This window comes from Portunus trituberculatus, unplaced genomic scaffold (assembly GCF_017591435.1).
Source record: "Portunus trituberculatus isolate SZX2019 unplaced genomic scaffold, ASM1759143v1 PGA_scaffold_230__1_contigs__length_32780, whole genome shotgun sequence".
In the NCBI taxonomy this organism is placed as follows: Eukaryota; Metazoa; Arthropoda; class Malacostraca; order Decapoda; family Portunidae; genus Portunus; species Portunus trituberculatus.
The window spans coordinates 2,366-17,913 of NW_025541398.1; the positions used below are offsets into that span (position 1 = coordinate 2,366).

Here is a 15,548-nt window from a genome sequence, read left to right on the forward strand (position 1 = left end):
CCTTTGCTCTATCATCAATGCCTCCCTTTCTCAACATTCCTGCCCCGATGACTGGAAGACATCTTACGTCACCCCCCTCCCCAAAATTTCTAATCCACAGTCATTGAATGATCTAAGACCAGTCGCCATCACCCCTATACCCAGCCTTATCTGTGAAGATTTTGTGTTCGACTGGGCCTATAACAAAATTTGTAACTCTATTGACACACAACAATTTGGCAATATTAAATCCACCTCCACATCTCACTACCTTGTCAGCTTCCTGGAATTCGTCCACAGCCACCTGGACAAACGCAACACTTCTCTAGCTATTGCTTTTGTGGACTTCAGAAAGGCCTTTGATCTTGTTGATCACACTGTTGTGATAAATAAAGCCATCACTCTGGGTCTCTCTCCTACCTGATAGCGTGGCTGGCAGACTTCCTCACGGGAAGGCGTCAGGCCGTTCGTTATCAGGGCTCTGTCTCCTCTTTCCAACAGCTCACATGCGGGGTCCCTCAGGGGACCAAGATGGGTCCACTGTGCTTCCTCATCCTCATCAAAGATGCTCTCGTCCACACCCCCCACCGCTGGAAGTATGTGGACGACTGCACCGTGGGCGTACCCGTCAACAACACCAACCCAGACTTCTCAGCACTGCAGTCCACTCTAAACCAACTACAGACGTGGACGGAGGACAACAAAATGACCATCAACCACACCAAGACCGTGGTGATGCACATTTGTACCTCCACAGCAGCAGTCCCCCCCACAGCTTTCTGTGGGCCCTCACTCACACAGGTGGTCCGCAGCACCAGGCTTCTAGGTGTCTTGGTGGATGATCAATTATCATGGAAGCAGCACCAACATCACAGGTCAGCCTCATATAAAATCTATTTACTGCGCCGACTCAGGTCCCTGGGAGCACCGGCAGATGAGCTGAGGGAGTGTACCTCACCTTTATACTCCCTAAGCTCATGTACGCCGCCCCAGCGTGGTCCTCCTCCGTGAACCTCACACAACGACAACAGCTGGAGAGGGTTCAGAGGAAGGCGTTCAGGGTCATCCTTGGGCCTGCCTACAGGTCCTACGAGGACGCCCTGACCTGCCTGAGTCTGCCGAGGTTGGCCACAAGACACCAGGAAGCCTTGGAAAAATTTTGGGAAGGACTGCTGCGTCATCCACGTCTCCGCTACCTGCTACCCCCCGACGTGCCTCCCCCTGCTCGCGCCACCCGACACCAGAATCGCGTGGCGCCCTTAAGATCACCGCGCACTGATCGGTACCGACTTAGCGCGGTGCCCACTATTGTGCGAGACTTAAATAAATAAGTGCTTTCTAGGTTAAGTTAGATCCATAGTTAGGTTAAGCATTTTTAGTTCATTGTGTTAATGTCCCCCCCCTGTACATTTTCAGTGTAATTTTTTACATTGCCAAACAAATAAACCATATATTATTATTATTATTATTATTAATACACACATGCACAGACACAGACACACACGATGTAGTGTAGTGGTTAGCATACTCGGCTCACAACCTATGGAAACCGAGTTTGAGTCCCTGGCGCAGCGAAGCAAATGGGCAAGCCACTTAATGTGTAGCCCCTGTTCACCTAGCAGCAAGTAGGGATGCAACTCGAGGGGTTGTGATCTCGCTTTCCCGGTGTGTGGAATGTGTTGTGGTCTCAGTCCTAGCCTAAGATTGGTCTGTGAGGTCTGAGCTCTCTCAGTAATGGGGAAGGCTGGTTAAGTTACCAGCAGACAACCATGTGGATAACACATAGACACACACACACACAACACACATGAATATAGTCAGATAGAGAGATAGATAGATAGATATTCTATTGAGAAATTTTTTTCAGATTTACATAAAATCATAAAACAAAATCTGAGGATAAAACTCGAAACAAAACAAAACTTCAATTCAAAACATAAACAAGCCGTTGTCCATTCATTGAGATTTAAAATAACTTAAACACACTATTAAAAAACGAACAAAAATAATGAGAAAAAAAGATTGTCTAGTAACATTATTATGCGTAAACCAAACACTGGGCCTTTACTTCAACTACAAAGTAAACTCTGATCAAAGTACCACACTGTAAAACACCAACGAGTAACCCAATCATAAACTGCAAAGGGTTCACTAAAAACATAATGATAACTTCAATACTTAATCATACAGTGTTAAAATATTGAGGATTATTCTACAACTTCGTTCAGTATCCTGTTTGTCATTAAAAAGGTCCTCCATACAATCCAGATTAAAGCAGTGTCCAATATCAATAGAAATGGACAAACCTCCACCACATGCATCTCAGTCTGCACAGCTCCACACACACAGAGCCGCTCCTCTATGGACAAACTTCCCTTCGCCTGTTCCACCGCCCGCTCTCTACCGCCAGGCTATGCCCAGACACACCAAAACGAGTGATTCATATTCTAATGCGGTCATTGATGGTGAGGCGGTCTCTATACACACTGGAGCGCCAAGGTGGGGTTATGGTGTAGTACACAGAGTATCGCGACCCAGTAGAAGCAGCGATATGCCCAGCATAAGTTGCTGCATACAAGGTACAGCTGTGTTAATATAGCCCTTATTGTTGAACTCGCGGCGGTGTTACCTCTACACCACACATCAGTAGGTCATCAAGGAGCCCGTTACTCTCTGACACGTTCTTAAAGAAGTCGGGGAGAGAAGGGAATCCCGCCACGTATAGCACTCTTCGTTCTGAGTTGGCTTCCTAACACCCAACAGTTACATAATGCCCCAATTATATAACCTAATGATGGGTTCCAAGTCAGCTTCTAACCACGACTCACAGCCATACAGAGGCGTGGACATAAGTGCCGCGTCAAACACCCTCCGCTTCACCACGAACGGCACATCGTTCATTGTTTCTTTTGACAAACGCCACACATTTTGTAACCTGCATGACTCATTTTCATTTTAGCTTGCACCTTAAGGGCACGCGAAACACAAACACATATGATAGGAAAAGGGGAAGGCGCCCACTCCCTCATGCACACACACACACACACACACACACACACACACACACACACACACACACTGGAATGCGTCGCCACAGCCAGTAGTGAATACTTTAGTTGCACGGAGCGATACTTTGTGAACACTGCGCCAGCCACCACTACAGTAACAAGTTACTCTATCATATTATGTACAATACATGTAATGTATGCCTGTCCCTGCAATGTCATCACCAGGGTTTCCCTTCTCTCTCCGGCAGGACGGCGCGCCCCCCGACCAGCTGTACGAGGAGCTGCTATCAACAATCAGTCGCGGGGACCACGTGCAGGAGGTGTCCCGCCTCCTGTGTAGGGGCGCCCCCCTAGAGCCCCGGTGTGGCCGCTCCGCCCTCAGATTGGCTATCACCACCGATCGTGCACGCACAGTCAGCCTGCTGCTGGCAAGCGGCGCCTCACTCTCTGCCAGGTTGCTGCAGGAGGCCTGGTACAGTACCAACGTGACCCCCGCAGTGCTGGCCTCCCTCACCACTGTAAGTAGTAGTGCCCTGCCTTGCCTGTGTCCAGCATTGCCACACACTGTAGCGGTGCCACACATTGTAGTGGTGCAGTGTCAGCGGGGGCTCCTTTGCAGCGCGGAGAGTGTTGGAAAGGCTAGGATGAGTTTTGGGAGTGTTAGTTGTGAGGGACGAACGTTTGTGTTGGAGCAGCCTCAGCATGTGTTAGTGTTAGTGTTAGTGGTGGTGTAGTACGTACCAGGCCTGCAGCACACCACAGCTTACTCTCCAACATTAACACGCTACATAATCTCATCATTCCATAAAGCGACATTTTTCTTATTGGGTTTTACAGCAGTGTCGTTAGAGTTCATTAAAGGTCTTTAGAACAAGCAAAGAATAAGCTAACAATGGTTAAATCTTTGCTAATTGATCACACATCAACCTTCAATGAACTCTAACGACACTGCTGTGAAACCTGCGTGACATTTAGGAATGATAGGACAAAACTCTGTGCTTCGCTCTGTGCACGGTATACAAGGTCACATTCTGGCATGCATTGGTGGACTTCTCTCTGACTAACTATACCTATTAACACAATTAATATGTCCAGCACAACTAAAAAATGTTCCCTTTATGGGGAAAACATAATAAACAAATTAAAACACCAGAACTATATATATATATATATATATATATATATATATATATATATATATATATATATATATATATATATATATATATATATATATATATATATATATATATATATATATATATATATATATATATATATATATATATATATATATATATATATATATATATATATATATATATATATATATATATATGGTTGAGCCCACAAACTATCTTTCTTCCAACTTTCTTCCCCTTCTCTTCCCACGCACTTTCTCTTTAGCTAGCTATCTTCTTTTCTTCAACCCCTTTAAAAAAAAAAAAAAAAGACTGTGACACTTGTGCCTTCCTGCCTCGCCTCCCGCCGCCTGCTATTATCATCATCACCATCATCATCATCATCATCATCATTGTCAGCCAGCCTGGTGCTTTCCCCGCACTCACACTAACTATTGCAGCTACAAACATAACCAACACAGGCACGCACACACGCATGTACGTACACGCTCACTCTCTCTCCTCTCCTCCCTTCTCCTTCTCTCTCTCTCTCTCTCTCTCTCTCTCTCTCTCTCTCTCTCTCTCTCTCTCTCTCTCTCTCTCTCTCTCCTGCCACCCGCGCTACCCTCCCAGGGAGTAATGACGCACAGTGAGCAAGGCGGCAGCTATACAGTGTACATACAGTATATATACTATGTGCTTGTCACACACCACTGTTTAACCAACCTGTCGTGCAATACATTTGCCTCCCTCCTCAAAACCTTCCATGACACACACACACACACACACACACACACACACACACACACACACACACACACACACACACACACACACACACACGTTGTATAGTCGTGTTGTGTAGGAAAGAGAAATCCTCCATATTCTTTTATTTTCATGCAAGAAGGAAAGCTGGCCAAGGGCAGCAAAAATTGAGAAAAAGGCGCACTGGATTGTCAGTTCTCTTCAAGATAATAAGAATTATCCAAAACAAGTCAGGGACAAAAGGAAGTTGGAAATACAGATGCAGGCAGGAAGCTCCAGAGTTTACCAGAGGAAGGTATAAATGATTGAGAGTATTGCTTAACTCCTGTATTAGAAAGTTGGACAGAATAGGGGTGAAATGAAGAAGAGAGCTTTGTGCAACAAGGTCGCAGGAGGAGGGGACGCATGCAGTTAACAATATTAAAAGAGTAGTTTGCATGAAATTAGCGATAGAAGATAGTAAGAGATGCAACATTTCGGTAGTGAGAAAGAAACTGAAGACAGTCAGAGGAGGGATTTGATGAGACGAAAAGCTTTTAATTCCATCCTATCTAATAAAGCTGTGTGAGTGGAAACCCCCCAAACATGCAAAGAGTACTCCATACAAGGAAGGACAAGGCCCTTGTACAAAGTTAGCAGTTGGAGGGACGAGAAAAACTGGTGGATACGCATAATTTCTTAGAAGCTGTTTTACCAAGAGATGATATGTGAAGTTTCTAGTTAAGATTATGAATAAAGGACAGACCGAGGATATTCAGTGTGGAAAAGGGAGACAGTTGAGGGGATAGTTGTCTGGAAGGTTGTGTGAGTTGAGAGATGGAGGAATTGAGTTTTTGAGGCAATGAAAACTACCAAGTTTTCTCTGGTCCAGTCAGAAATCTTAGAAAGATCAGAAGTCAGGCGTGTTGTGGCGTCCCTGAGTGATTTGCTGACTTCCTGAAGAGTTGGTCGTCTCTGAAAAGACGGGGAAAGATTTAGAGTGGTATCATCAGCGTAGGAGTGGACAGGGCAAGATGTTTGGTTAAGAAGATAATTAATGAATAAGAGAAGGAGAGTGGGTGACAGGACAGAACCCTGAAGAACACCACTATTGATTGATTTAGGAGAAGATCAGTGGCCATATACCACTGCTGCAATAGAATGTTCGGAAAGAAAACTTCAGATGAAGTTGCAGAGAGAAGGATAGAAGCCGTAGGAGGGCAGTTTTGAAATCAAAGCTTTGTGCCAGACTCTATCAAAATCTTTTGATATGTCTAACGCTACAGGAAAAGTTTCACCGAATCCTATAAAGAGGATGACCAAGACTCGGTAAGGAACGCCAGAAGATCAATAGTAGAGCGACCTTGACGGAAGCCATACTGGCCATATAATAGAAGATTGAGAAGCGACAGATGTTTGAGAAGCTTCTTATTGAAGATAGATTCAAAATCTTTAGGAAGCAAGATATTTAAGCAATAGGACGATAGTTTAAGGGATTAAAACGGTCACTCTTTTAGGAACATGTTGAATGTAGCCAAACATCCAACAAGAAGGAAAGATAAAAGTCGATAGACATACTTGAAAGAGTTTGGCCAAGCAAGGTGCAAGCACGGAAGCACAGTTTTTGAGAACAATAAAAAGGACCTCATCAGGTCAATAAACCTTCCGAGGGCTTAGGCCAGCGAGGGCATTGAAAACATCATTAAGAAGAATTTTATTCGTTGGCATGAAATAGTCAGATTAAAGAGAGGGATGGGCACTGCTTCTAATCCTGGCTGAGAGGCCAGTCCTACAGGCACAAACCTGCCCTGTCTAATTTGCCAACTATCGCTCTCTCGCAGGCCTACTGCTGCCGGCTGCACGCGGAGCAGCGTCGTCTGGTACAGGTGAGCGGCGTCCTTGTGAAAGGCATCAGCAATCTGTTGGAAGACATTGAGGGGGATACTCCGTGGCGGACTACATGGCGAGGGGGCAATGACACTGACCGAGCGGCTCTCAGTGACCTGCTGGCAAAGGCCGCAGCCGCCAATTGCCCACTGACTGCATCATTCCTACACAGTGCAGGAGCGTGGCCTTTTTTTAGCCCAGCCTCAGGTAGCAGTGCCCTGCACGCCGCGCTGGACGCCGGCCACCAGGATATGGCCGAGTTGCTGGTCAGGGACCTCGGGGCCTGTCCCTACGTGCCGGACTCCGGCGGTCGCCTTCCCCTCCACATCATGACCGACAAAGAGCAGCAGCAGCTGGAGCAGGTGAGGCTGTGTATATATATATATATATATATATATATATATATATATATATATATATATATATATATATATATATATATATATATATATATATATATATATATATATATATATATATATATATATATATATATATATATATATATATATATATATATATATATATATATATATATATATATATATATATATATATATATATATATATATATATATATATATATATATATATATATATATATATATATATATATATATATATATATATATATATATATATATATATATATATATATATATATATATATATATATATATATATATATATATATATATATATATATATATATATATATATATATATATATATATATATATATATATATATATATATATATATATATATATATATATATATATATCTATCTATATATATATATATATATATATATATATATATATATATATATATATATATATATATATATATATATATATATATATATATATATATATATATATATATATATATATATATATATATATATATATATATATATATATATATATATATATTCTTGATCTTTTCCTAACCTCCAACCCTTCTGCTTACTCTGTTAAACTTTCCTCTCCGTTCTCCTCCGACCACAATCTAATTTCCGCTACCTGTTCTATCACTCCAGTGCAGCCTCAGGACCCGCCTAAGCGGAGGTGCTTCTGGCATTTTAACTCTGCTAAGTGGGAGGAACTAAGGCAGTACTATTCTGATTTCCTTGGGATGATTATTGTTTTCATGTCAGAGATCCTTCTCTTTGTGCCGAGCGCATAACAGGGGTGATTATCTCTGGCATGGAGCTATACATTCCTCATACTTTCTCTAACCCTAAAGCTAAAAAGCCTTGGTTTAACTCTGCTTGTTCTCGTGCTGTCAATGATAGAGAGGCGGCTCACAAACGGTTCCGTAGCCATCCAACTGCTGAAACTCATGCCTTATATATTTCTGCCCGTAATCATGCCAAATCTATTCTCCAACTTACTAAAAACTCTTTCATCAATAGAAAATGTCAAAGTCTTTCCAATTCTAACTCCTCTCGAGATTTCTGGCATCTAGCCAATAATATCTCTAACAACTTTACTTCTTCGTCTTTCCTCCTTTACTTCATCCAGATGGCTCTACAGCTGTCTCTTCTTTTCTAAAGCTGAACTCTTCGCTCAAACCTTTGCTACCAACTCAACTTTGGATGATTCTGGGCATATTCCTCCTACTCCTCCACCCTCTGACTACTTCATCCCTAAAATTAAAATTCTTTATAAAGACGTTTTCCTGGCCCTCTCTGGCCTTGATTCTCGGAAGGCTTACGGTCCGGATGGAGTCCCTCCTGTTGTTCTCAAAACTGTGCTTGAACTCGCTCACTGCCTGGTCAAACTCTTTCATCTGTGTCTCTCTACTTCTATTTATCCTTCTTGCTGGAAGTTTGCTCACATTCAACCTGTCCCTAAAAAGGTGACCACTCCAATCCTTCTAACTACCGCCCTATAGCTTTGATTTCCTGCCTTTCTAAAGCCTTTGAGTCTATCCTTAATAGGAAGATAATGAGGCATCTATCAGCTCACAACCTTCTCTCTGATTGCCAGTATGGTTTCCGTAAAGGCAGATCTACTGGTGATCTTCTTACTTTCCTAACTGAATCTTGGTCATCCTCTTTAGGGACTTCGGTGAAACCTTTGCTGTCGGCCTTGACATATCGAAAGCCTTCGATAGAGTCTGGCACAAATCTTTAATTTCTAAACTACCCTCCTACGGATTCTATCCTTCTCTCTGTACCTTCATCTCCAGTTTCCTTTCCGATCGTTCTATTGCTGCTGTAGTAGACGGTCACTGTTCTTCCCTAAAACTATCAACAGTGGTGTTCCACAGGGTTCTGTCCTATCACCCACTCTCTTTCTATTATTCATCAATGATCTCCTAAATCTGACTCAATGCCCTATCCACTCCTATGCTGATGATACCACCTTGCATTATTCAACAGCGTTCAACAGACGCCCAACCCAACAACAATTAAATGACTCAAGGCGAGATGCTATAGGACGCCTAACTTCTGATCTTTCACTTGTTTCTGATTGGGGCAGAGAAAACCTGGTTTTGTTCAATGCCTCAAAACTCAATTTCTACAACTATCTACTCGACATAACCTTCCAGACAACTATCCTCTCTTCTTCAATAACACTCAACTTCCCTCTCCTCTACATTAAACACACTCGGTCTATCCTTCACTAAAAATCTAAACTGGAAATTTCACATCTCTACTCTTGCTAAATCAGCTTCCAAGAAGTTAGGTGTCCTGTGGCGTCTTCGTCCATTTTCTCTCCTCCCAGCTGCTTGCTCTGTACAGGGCCTTATCCGCCCGTGTATGGAGTATGGCTCTCATGTCTGGGGATCCACACACAGCTTTACTAAACAAGGTGGAAATATATATATATATATATATATATATATATATATATATATATATATATATATATATATATATATATATATATATATATATATATATATATATATATATATATATATATATCTTCAATTATATTTACAGGCACTATAGGCCATAGCGAAAAAAAATACTATTATTGTTATCATTATAATTTCTATTATTATAACTGTTATTATTATCATTATTACTAATATTATTATTATCATTATTATTATTATTGTTGTTGTTCTTGTTAATATCACTATTATTATTATTATTATTTATTATTATTATTATTATTATTATTATTATTATTATTATCATTAAAGTGATTTTTGCTACAATCAATATTTTGATTATTTTTAGTTATTTTGAGTTATTTTTTATTATAATCAATTTGGTAACTACTATTATAATTACACACACACGCACGTCGTTGCTCGGCTCACCACCGAGAAATTTGTGATTGTACTCCCTGGCGCGGCGAAGTGAATGGTTGTGGCTCTTCATTCTGTAGCAATGTTTATCCAGCAGCAATTAGTGCAGCACAGTGCAGCACTACGGGATTCTGCACGAGGAACTGTGGCCTCGCTGTCCCAGTGTGTGTCGTGGGAGTGATCTCTGTTATCCCTAAAACACCGCTCACTCTGACCTCTGAGCCACCACACCCCGCAGCTACGATCAATGACACCTCTCTCTCTCTCTCTCGTTTCACAGAGGCTCTTCGAGGAGGAGCGGGAGAAGCTGAGGGATCTTGAGCTTCGTCAGAAAGCAGATCGCGAGAAGGCGGCGGCACGGACCGCGCTGGACGTACAGGGAGTTCTTTTCAACCTCCACAAGAAGGGCGATGTTCAGACTGTGTCCGCAGATGATGGCCGCGCCTGTCTGCTGTTGGCTGTGCGCAAAGGTCTGCTGCAGCTGACTTATCTGCTGCTGCAGGAGGGTCGCCGCCCAGTGGACGGTGTGCTGGACAAAGCATGCGGCACCACAGCCATTCATGAAGCGGCCTCACACGGTGAGGACGGCTGCGTGGCGCTGCTGGTGAGCGCCGGCGCTAAACTTCAACAGCGCGACACCTATGGTCAGACGCCCCGACACCTGGCCGCCATGTTTGGCCACACAAGCACTTCTGACTTACTGGCCCGACAAGCTGTGCAGGACCCTCCTTGTCGCGCGGGCACCACTGCTAAGGAAGTGATGCGAGGATTTGAGGCATATCTGCAGCTGTATGAAAAATATGACGGTGAGCCTCTGACGCCATCTGAACGTCGTAATTCAGACAGCGTCACGAGAGAACTTATGAAGCAGATAGAGGTTGGGAAGCTGCAGCAGGAGGCTCAACGAGTGGCGGTTGACTTGTCACGAGGCGAGGCCCTTCAAATATATGAGGTGGTGATGGCGGAACTGAAAGCCATCATAGATAAGGTGTCAGCCGCGTATCCCACCTACCACGGCGACCTTAGACTGGCGGGCAGCTCTCGGGACGGCTCCAAGTTGTACGCCCCCGACGAGTTTGATGTAAATATCGTTGTTCACGAGGACGGCGTGGGAGTAAATGTTAGTGAGAGAAGGGAGGAAGAAGCCCTGCTGAAGGGCAGGTTAGAGATATCTGTAGAGACCAACAACCCACACCTTCAGGGAAATAATTTCATGACCAGTCTGTACGAGGAGGTGCACCGCTGCCTCACTGGCCACACCCTGCTGGACAAAAGACTGAGCCTGGTGCCGCCGGGCCTGATCAGCACGCAGGTGGGCGTGGCGCTCGCCCTGGCCTGGCAGGGACAAGAGTACCCTCTGCTGCTGGTCGGCGTGGACCTGGTGCCGGTGCTGGAGGTGCCGTGGCCGGAAAAAATTCCCAGACCCTTCCTCACTCCCGCGGACACCACCACCATACAGCTCAGTAATGCCGCGGACGCCACATGGCGCTGCAGCTTTGCCTTGGCAGAGGCAAAGGTGCTGGAGACGTTGAGCCCCGTAGAGCGCCAGGCACAGCTGATGGGAAAGGTAATTCTGTCCCGCCTGAAGGCCGAGCCCTGGATGCCACGTCACAAGAAGAGCTTCTGCACCTGGTTTGACACACGCGAGTGGAACATCCCGGTGCCGAGCGGATTCTGCTTCAAGAACGCATTCCTGCGGTGGCTGGAGCATAAGAGGTGTGAGGAAAAGGACCTTGGCAGGCAGCTGGGGACGGGAGGCAAGGAGGATCTAGCGAGGCACCGGGGAGAGGGAGGCAAAGAGGATCCCACCAGGGAGCTTGAGGCGGAGCGGGAAGAGGACCCAATCAGATGGGTGGTGGAGGTGTTCAGGCTGATGTGTGCAAACCCAGAGGAATCACGAGAGCACCTGGCAACTCTAAACAGCCCCGCCTACTTCGGAGGGGACTGTGAGGGCCGCAAACCTGGAGACGGGGCGCCCATCGTTGTGCAGTGTCTGGAGGAGAACTTGGAAAATTTGAGATCTGAGCCAAGACAGCCAGGAAGCGATGAGGAACATAATGCTGGGGCTAGACCTCTGGATACTGATGATGCAGCTCCACGGTGACGATCAGCAGTGATTCACACCACCCTCTGTAAACTACTCCTTAACCCCCTCCAGCACAAAAAACACAGATAGATAGATAGATTGTTTATAGGCAACAGCAGTGCAATGATTGCATTTTACTTGTTACTTATTTTCCTGTTACATTTATGAATTACATTTATGAATGAGACGTTGTCAATCATTCCTGTGGCACGTGCACTCCAACATGATGATAACACTAACATTTTATTGATTATCTTCTACAAACCTAACCTGCTGCAAACATTTATATTTGATATCATGTTGTTACGTGTTGACAAGTAAAAAGACAGAATATCATGTATTTCTTGACATGTTTCATCCATTGACAGCTTATCGGAAAACACCTGTTCTATTGTCACAAGCCCGTGATTGTCTCGAATGTGTTGAGTCACTGGGCAGTCCTGGAGGACGTGTCTCTGTCTCTCTGTTTGAATAAATAACCTTTTATTCACATAACATTTCATTTATAGATAAGTGACCACGACCCCCACTATTCCATATATATATATATATATATATATATATATATATATATATATATATATATATATATATATATATATATATATATATATATATAGAGAGAGAGAGAGAGAGAGAGATATATATATATATATATATATATAGAGATATATAGAGAGAGAGAGATAGAGAGAGAGAGAGAGAGAGAGAGAGAGAGAGAGAGAGAGAGAGAGAGAGAGAGAGAGAGAGAGAGAGAGAGGATGAAGAAAAGTCGCGGGAAAACCACTTCAACTTATTGTTGCGACGTTTTGAGACACATACAATGCCATTTTCAAACTGACTGTAAAAGCACGTGATCAAATGAATGCGGGAACGTGAATAAAGGATAGACCGAGGATATTCAGTGTGGATCACGGAGACAGTTGAGTGTCATTGAAGAAGAGGGGATAGTTGTCTGGAAGGTTGTGTTGAGTTGATAGATGGAGGAGTTGAGTTTTTGAGGCATTGAACACTACAAAGTTTTCTCTGCCCCAATCAGAAATCTGAGGAGTTGAGTTTTTGAGGCATTGAACACTACAAAGTTTTCTGTGCCCCAATCAGAAATCTTAGAAAGGGCAGAAGTTAGGCGTTCTGTGGCGTCCCTGCATCATCTGTTAACTTCCTGAAGGGTTGGTCGTCTCTGAAAGGACGTGGAAAGATGTAGTGTTATCATCAGCGTGGAAGTGGATAGGGCAAAAAGTTTGGTTAAGAAGATCATTAATGAATTATAGTAAGAAAGTGGGTTACTGAACAGAACCCTAAGGAACACCACTGTTAATAGATTTAGGACAAGAACAGTGGCCATGGCTGGAATAGAACGTTCGGAAAGGAAACTTGAGAAAATGTTGCAGAAAGAAGGATGGAAACCGTAGAAGGGCAGTTTTAAAATCAAAGCCTTGTGCCAGACTCTATTAGCGAAAGTTTCACCGAAATCTCTAAAATAAGATGACCATGAGTCAATAAGAAAAGCCAGATCACCACTAGAGCGACCTTGACGGAAGCCATACTGTTACTGTTTACATTCTGTATCTACTTTTAACTATCCTGTATGGATAATTTAGAAAGAAGTTAATCAGAACAAATATTTTTTTGTGATTATCTTGTAATACTGCTACCAATATCTTAAACACGGCATACTACAAGTCTAAAATCTATTGATTTGGACAATGAAAAAGGTAAAATCTTTGACTGTACTATATACTATTATACAGCTTACTCAGTAATCTCGTGATATATGGGTATAGTTATTTGTGTGGAAATTTTAACATCGCTTGCATCAAGATCAAGTCACGGCAAGACAATCATGCAATGACTAAGCATTTCACTGGACAGCTGTAGAGTGAGGAGAGAGAAATATGAGAAGTTTTCCTCCTCCTCATGGCATAGTGGCATGGACATTACAGCAGGAATTAACTGTCCCACAATGTGTTTGTTAAGTTAAACAGGTGGGCAGCCCAGGATGGGTGAGACACCAACACTCTCGCCAGGATACCCGAGTTGTCTGTTCTTAATTAGAATTGTTGTTTCCACATACTAGTAAGTTGATCTGAGTGACACAGACATGTTGTCTTCATGTTTACTGTGGACTGGATTAATACACTTCCGATCAAGGGTGCACTCTTTAGGGAAATGTGGAGATGACCATATAAGCCTCAATGCCAGTTCACGAGAAAATCAACTTATATACATTTGTTCATAAATAGGGTTTGATTTTGCCTGTGTTACTACTTAAAAGGAATTATGTAGAAAATATATTATACCGACTTATTGCATCTCTGTGTTTATAGAATGACACTGCAGGTATGTTCTATATTACCCCTGTGACAGCGAACGGGACACGAGCTGTGCTGCCACCTGGTGACAACCACTACTTCTGAAAACTTCCCATTGGTAAATAAACACGCACGGATCCACCCACACACCTGCTCCGCCAAGACACCTGGCCGGCACAGGGTCGCCATAATATTTGCTCAACAGCAGCCAGAATCTTGACCCAACAGACTAATGTGACTGTTCTCATGAGCCTGACTTCCACGCACCTAAAAAGAAACTGTTTCCGCCACAAACAAAACAAACATTGCTCAACTATCAATCACGGTGGTGCTCATTAACCACTCTATTGTGCTAGTATTATCCAGAGAGAGAGAGAGAGAGAGAGAGAGAGAGAGAGAGAGAGAGAGAGAGAGAGAGAGAGAGAGAGAGAGAGGGGAGAGGAGCGAGGAGAGCCAAGTGAAGGTTCCCAGACATGGAATACAACAGAAGCTAATTTGATGTGAGGTGAAGCAGACTGGTGATGGAGGATGAGGAGGACTAGAAGCGGCGGTGGTGGTGGTGGTAGCGGCGATGGTAATAGTGGTGGAGGTGGATTTGTCAGTTTCAGAGTGTAGGGTTGTTCAAAGAGAATACTTAAACAGAAAACCTCTTAAACAATGTACTAATGTTTTCCAGTACAAGAGCCGTGACCGCAGCGCTCTTCACATCCATTCCAGTTCATAATTCAGTTGTGTGTTACCGTGTGTGTGTGTGTGTGTGTGTGTGTGTGTGACCAGATTCGGCCAAGCGTGTGTGTTCGTGTGAGAAGGAGTACAGAACTGAGAATTTAGAAGAACTGAGAATTAATTTCCTCCCTCTCCACCTGGTGACGCGCCCTCTACGCATGCTCTCCACTCTTCCCTCATATAACACTTGCATCAGCCAACCGCCGGTGTGTTGTGGAGGAGACACCGTCCCACCGCCCTTCACCGCCAGCCAGCAATACGTGGCAGGGCGTCCCCTACTGTGTCCCTCTCATCACACTTTCCTCTTTCCCTCCCTGCGCCACTTTACAAGATTTAGGTTGAGCAAAAGAATGACGAATGTATACTTCCATGCCAGACATCATCACTTCTGTTATCCATTCAACACACAGAG

The 15,548-nt window shown here is 43.6% G+C and overlaps 1 protein-coding gene across 1 annotated transcript; it reads left to right on the forward strand.

Annotated features, from left to right (window-relative positions):
* The first annotated feature begins 2,606 nt into the window (after positions 1 to 2,606).
* On the forward strand, positions 2,607 to 12,588 carry LOC123500431 (poly [ADP-ribose] polymerase tankyrase-1-like). Its single transcript, XM_045249152.1, has 3 exons — positions 2,607 to 3,505; positions 6,694 to 7,101; positions 10,293 to 12,588. The coding sequence occupies exons 1-3, from the start codon at positions 3,185 to 3,187 to the stop codon at positions 12,114 to 12,116; spliced, it is 2,553 nt and encodes an 850-aa protein (XP_045105087.1). The 5' UTR covers positions 2,607 to 3,184; the 3' UTR covers positions 12,117 to 12,588.
* The last annotated feature ends 2,960 nt before the right edge of the window (positions 12,589 to 15,548 follow it).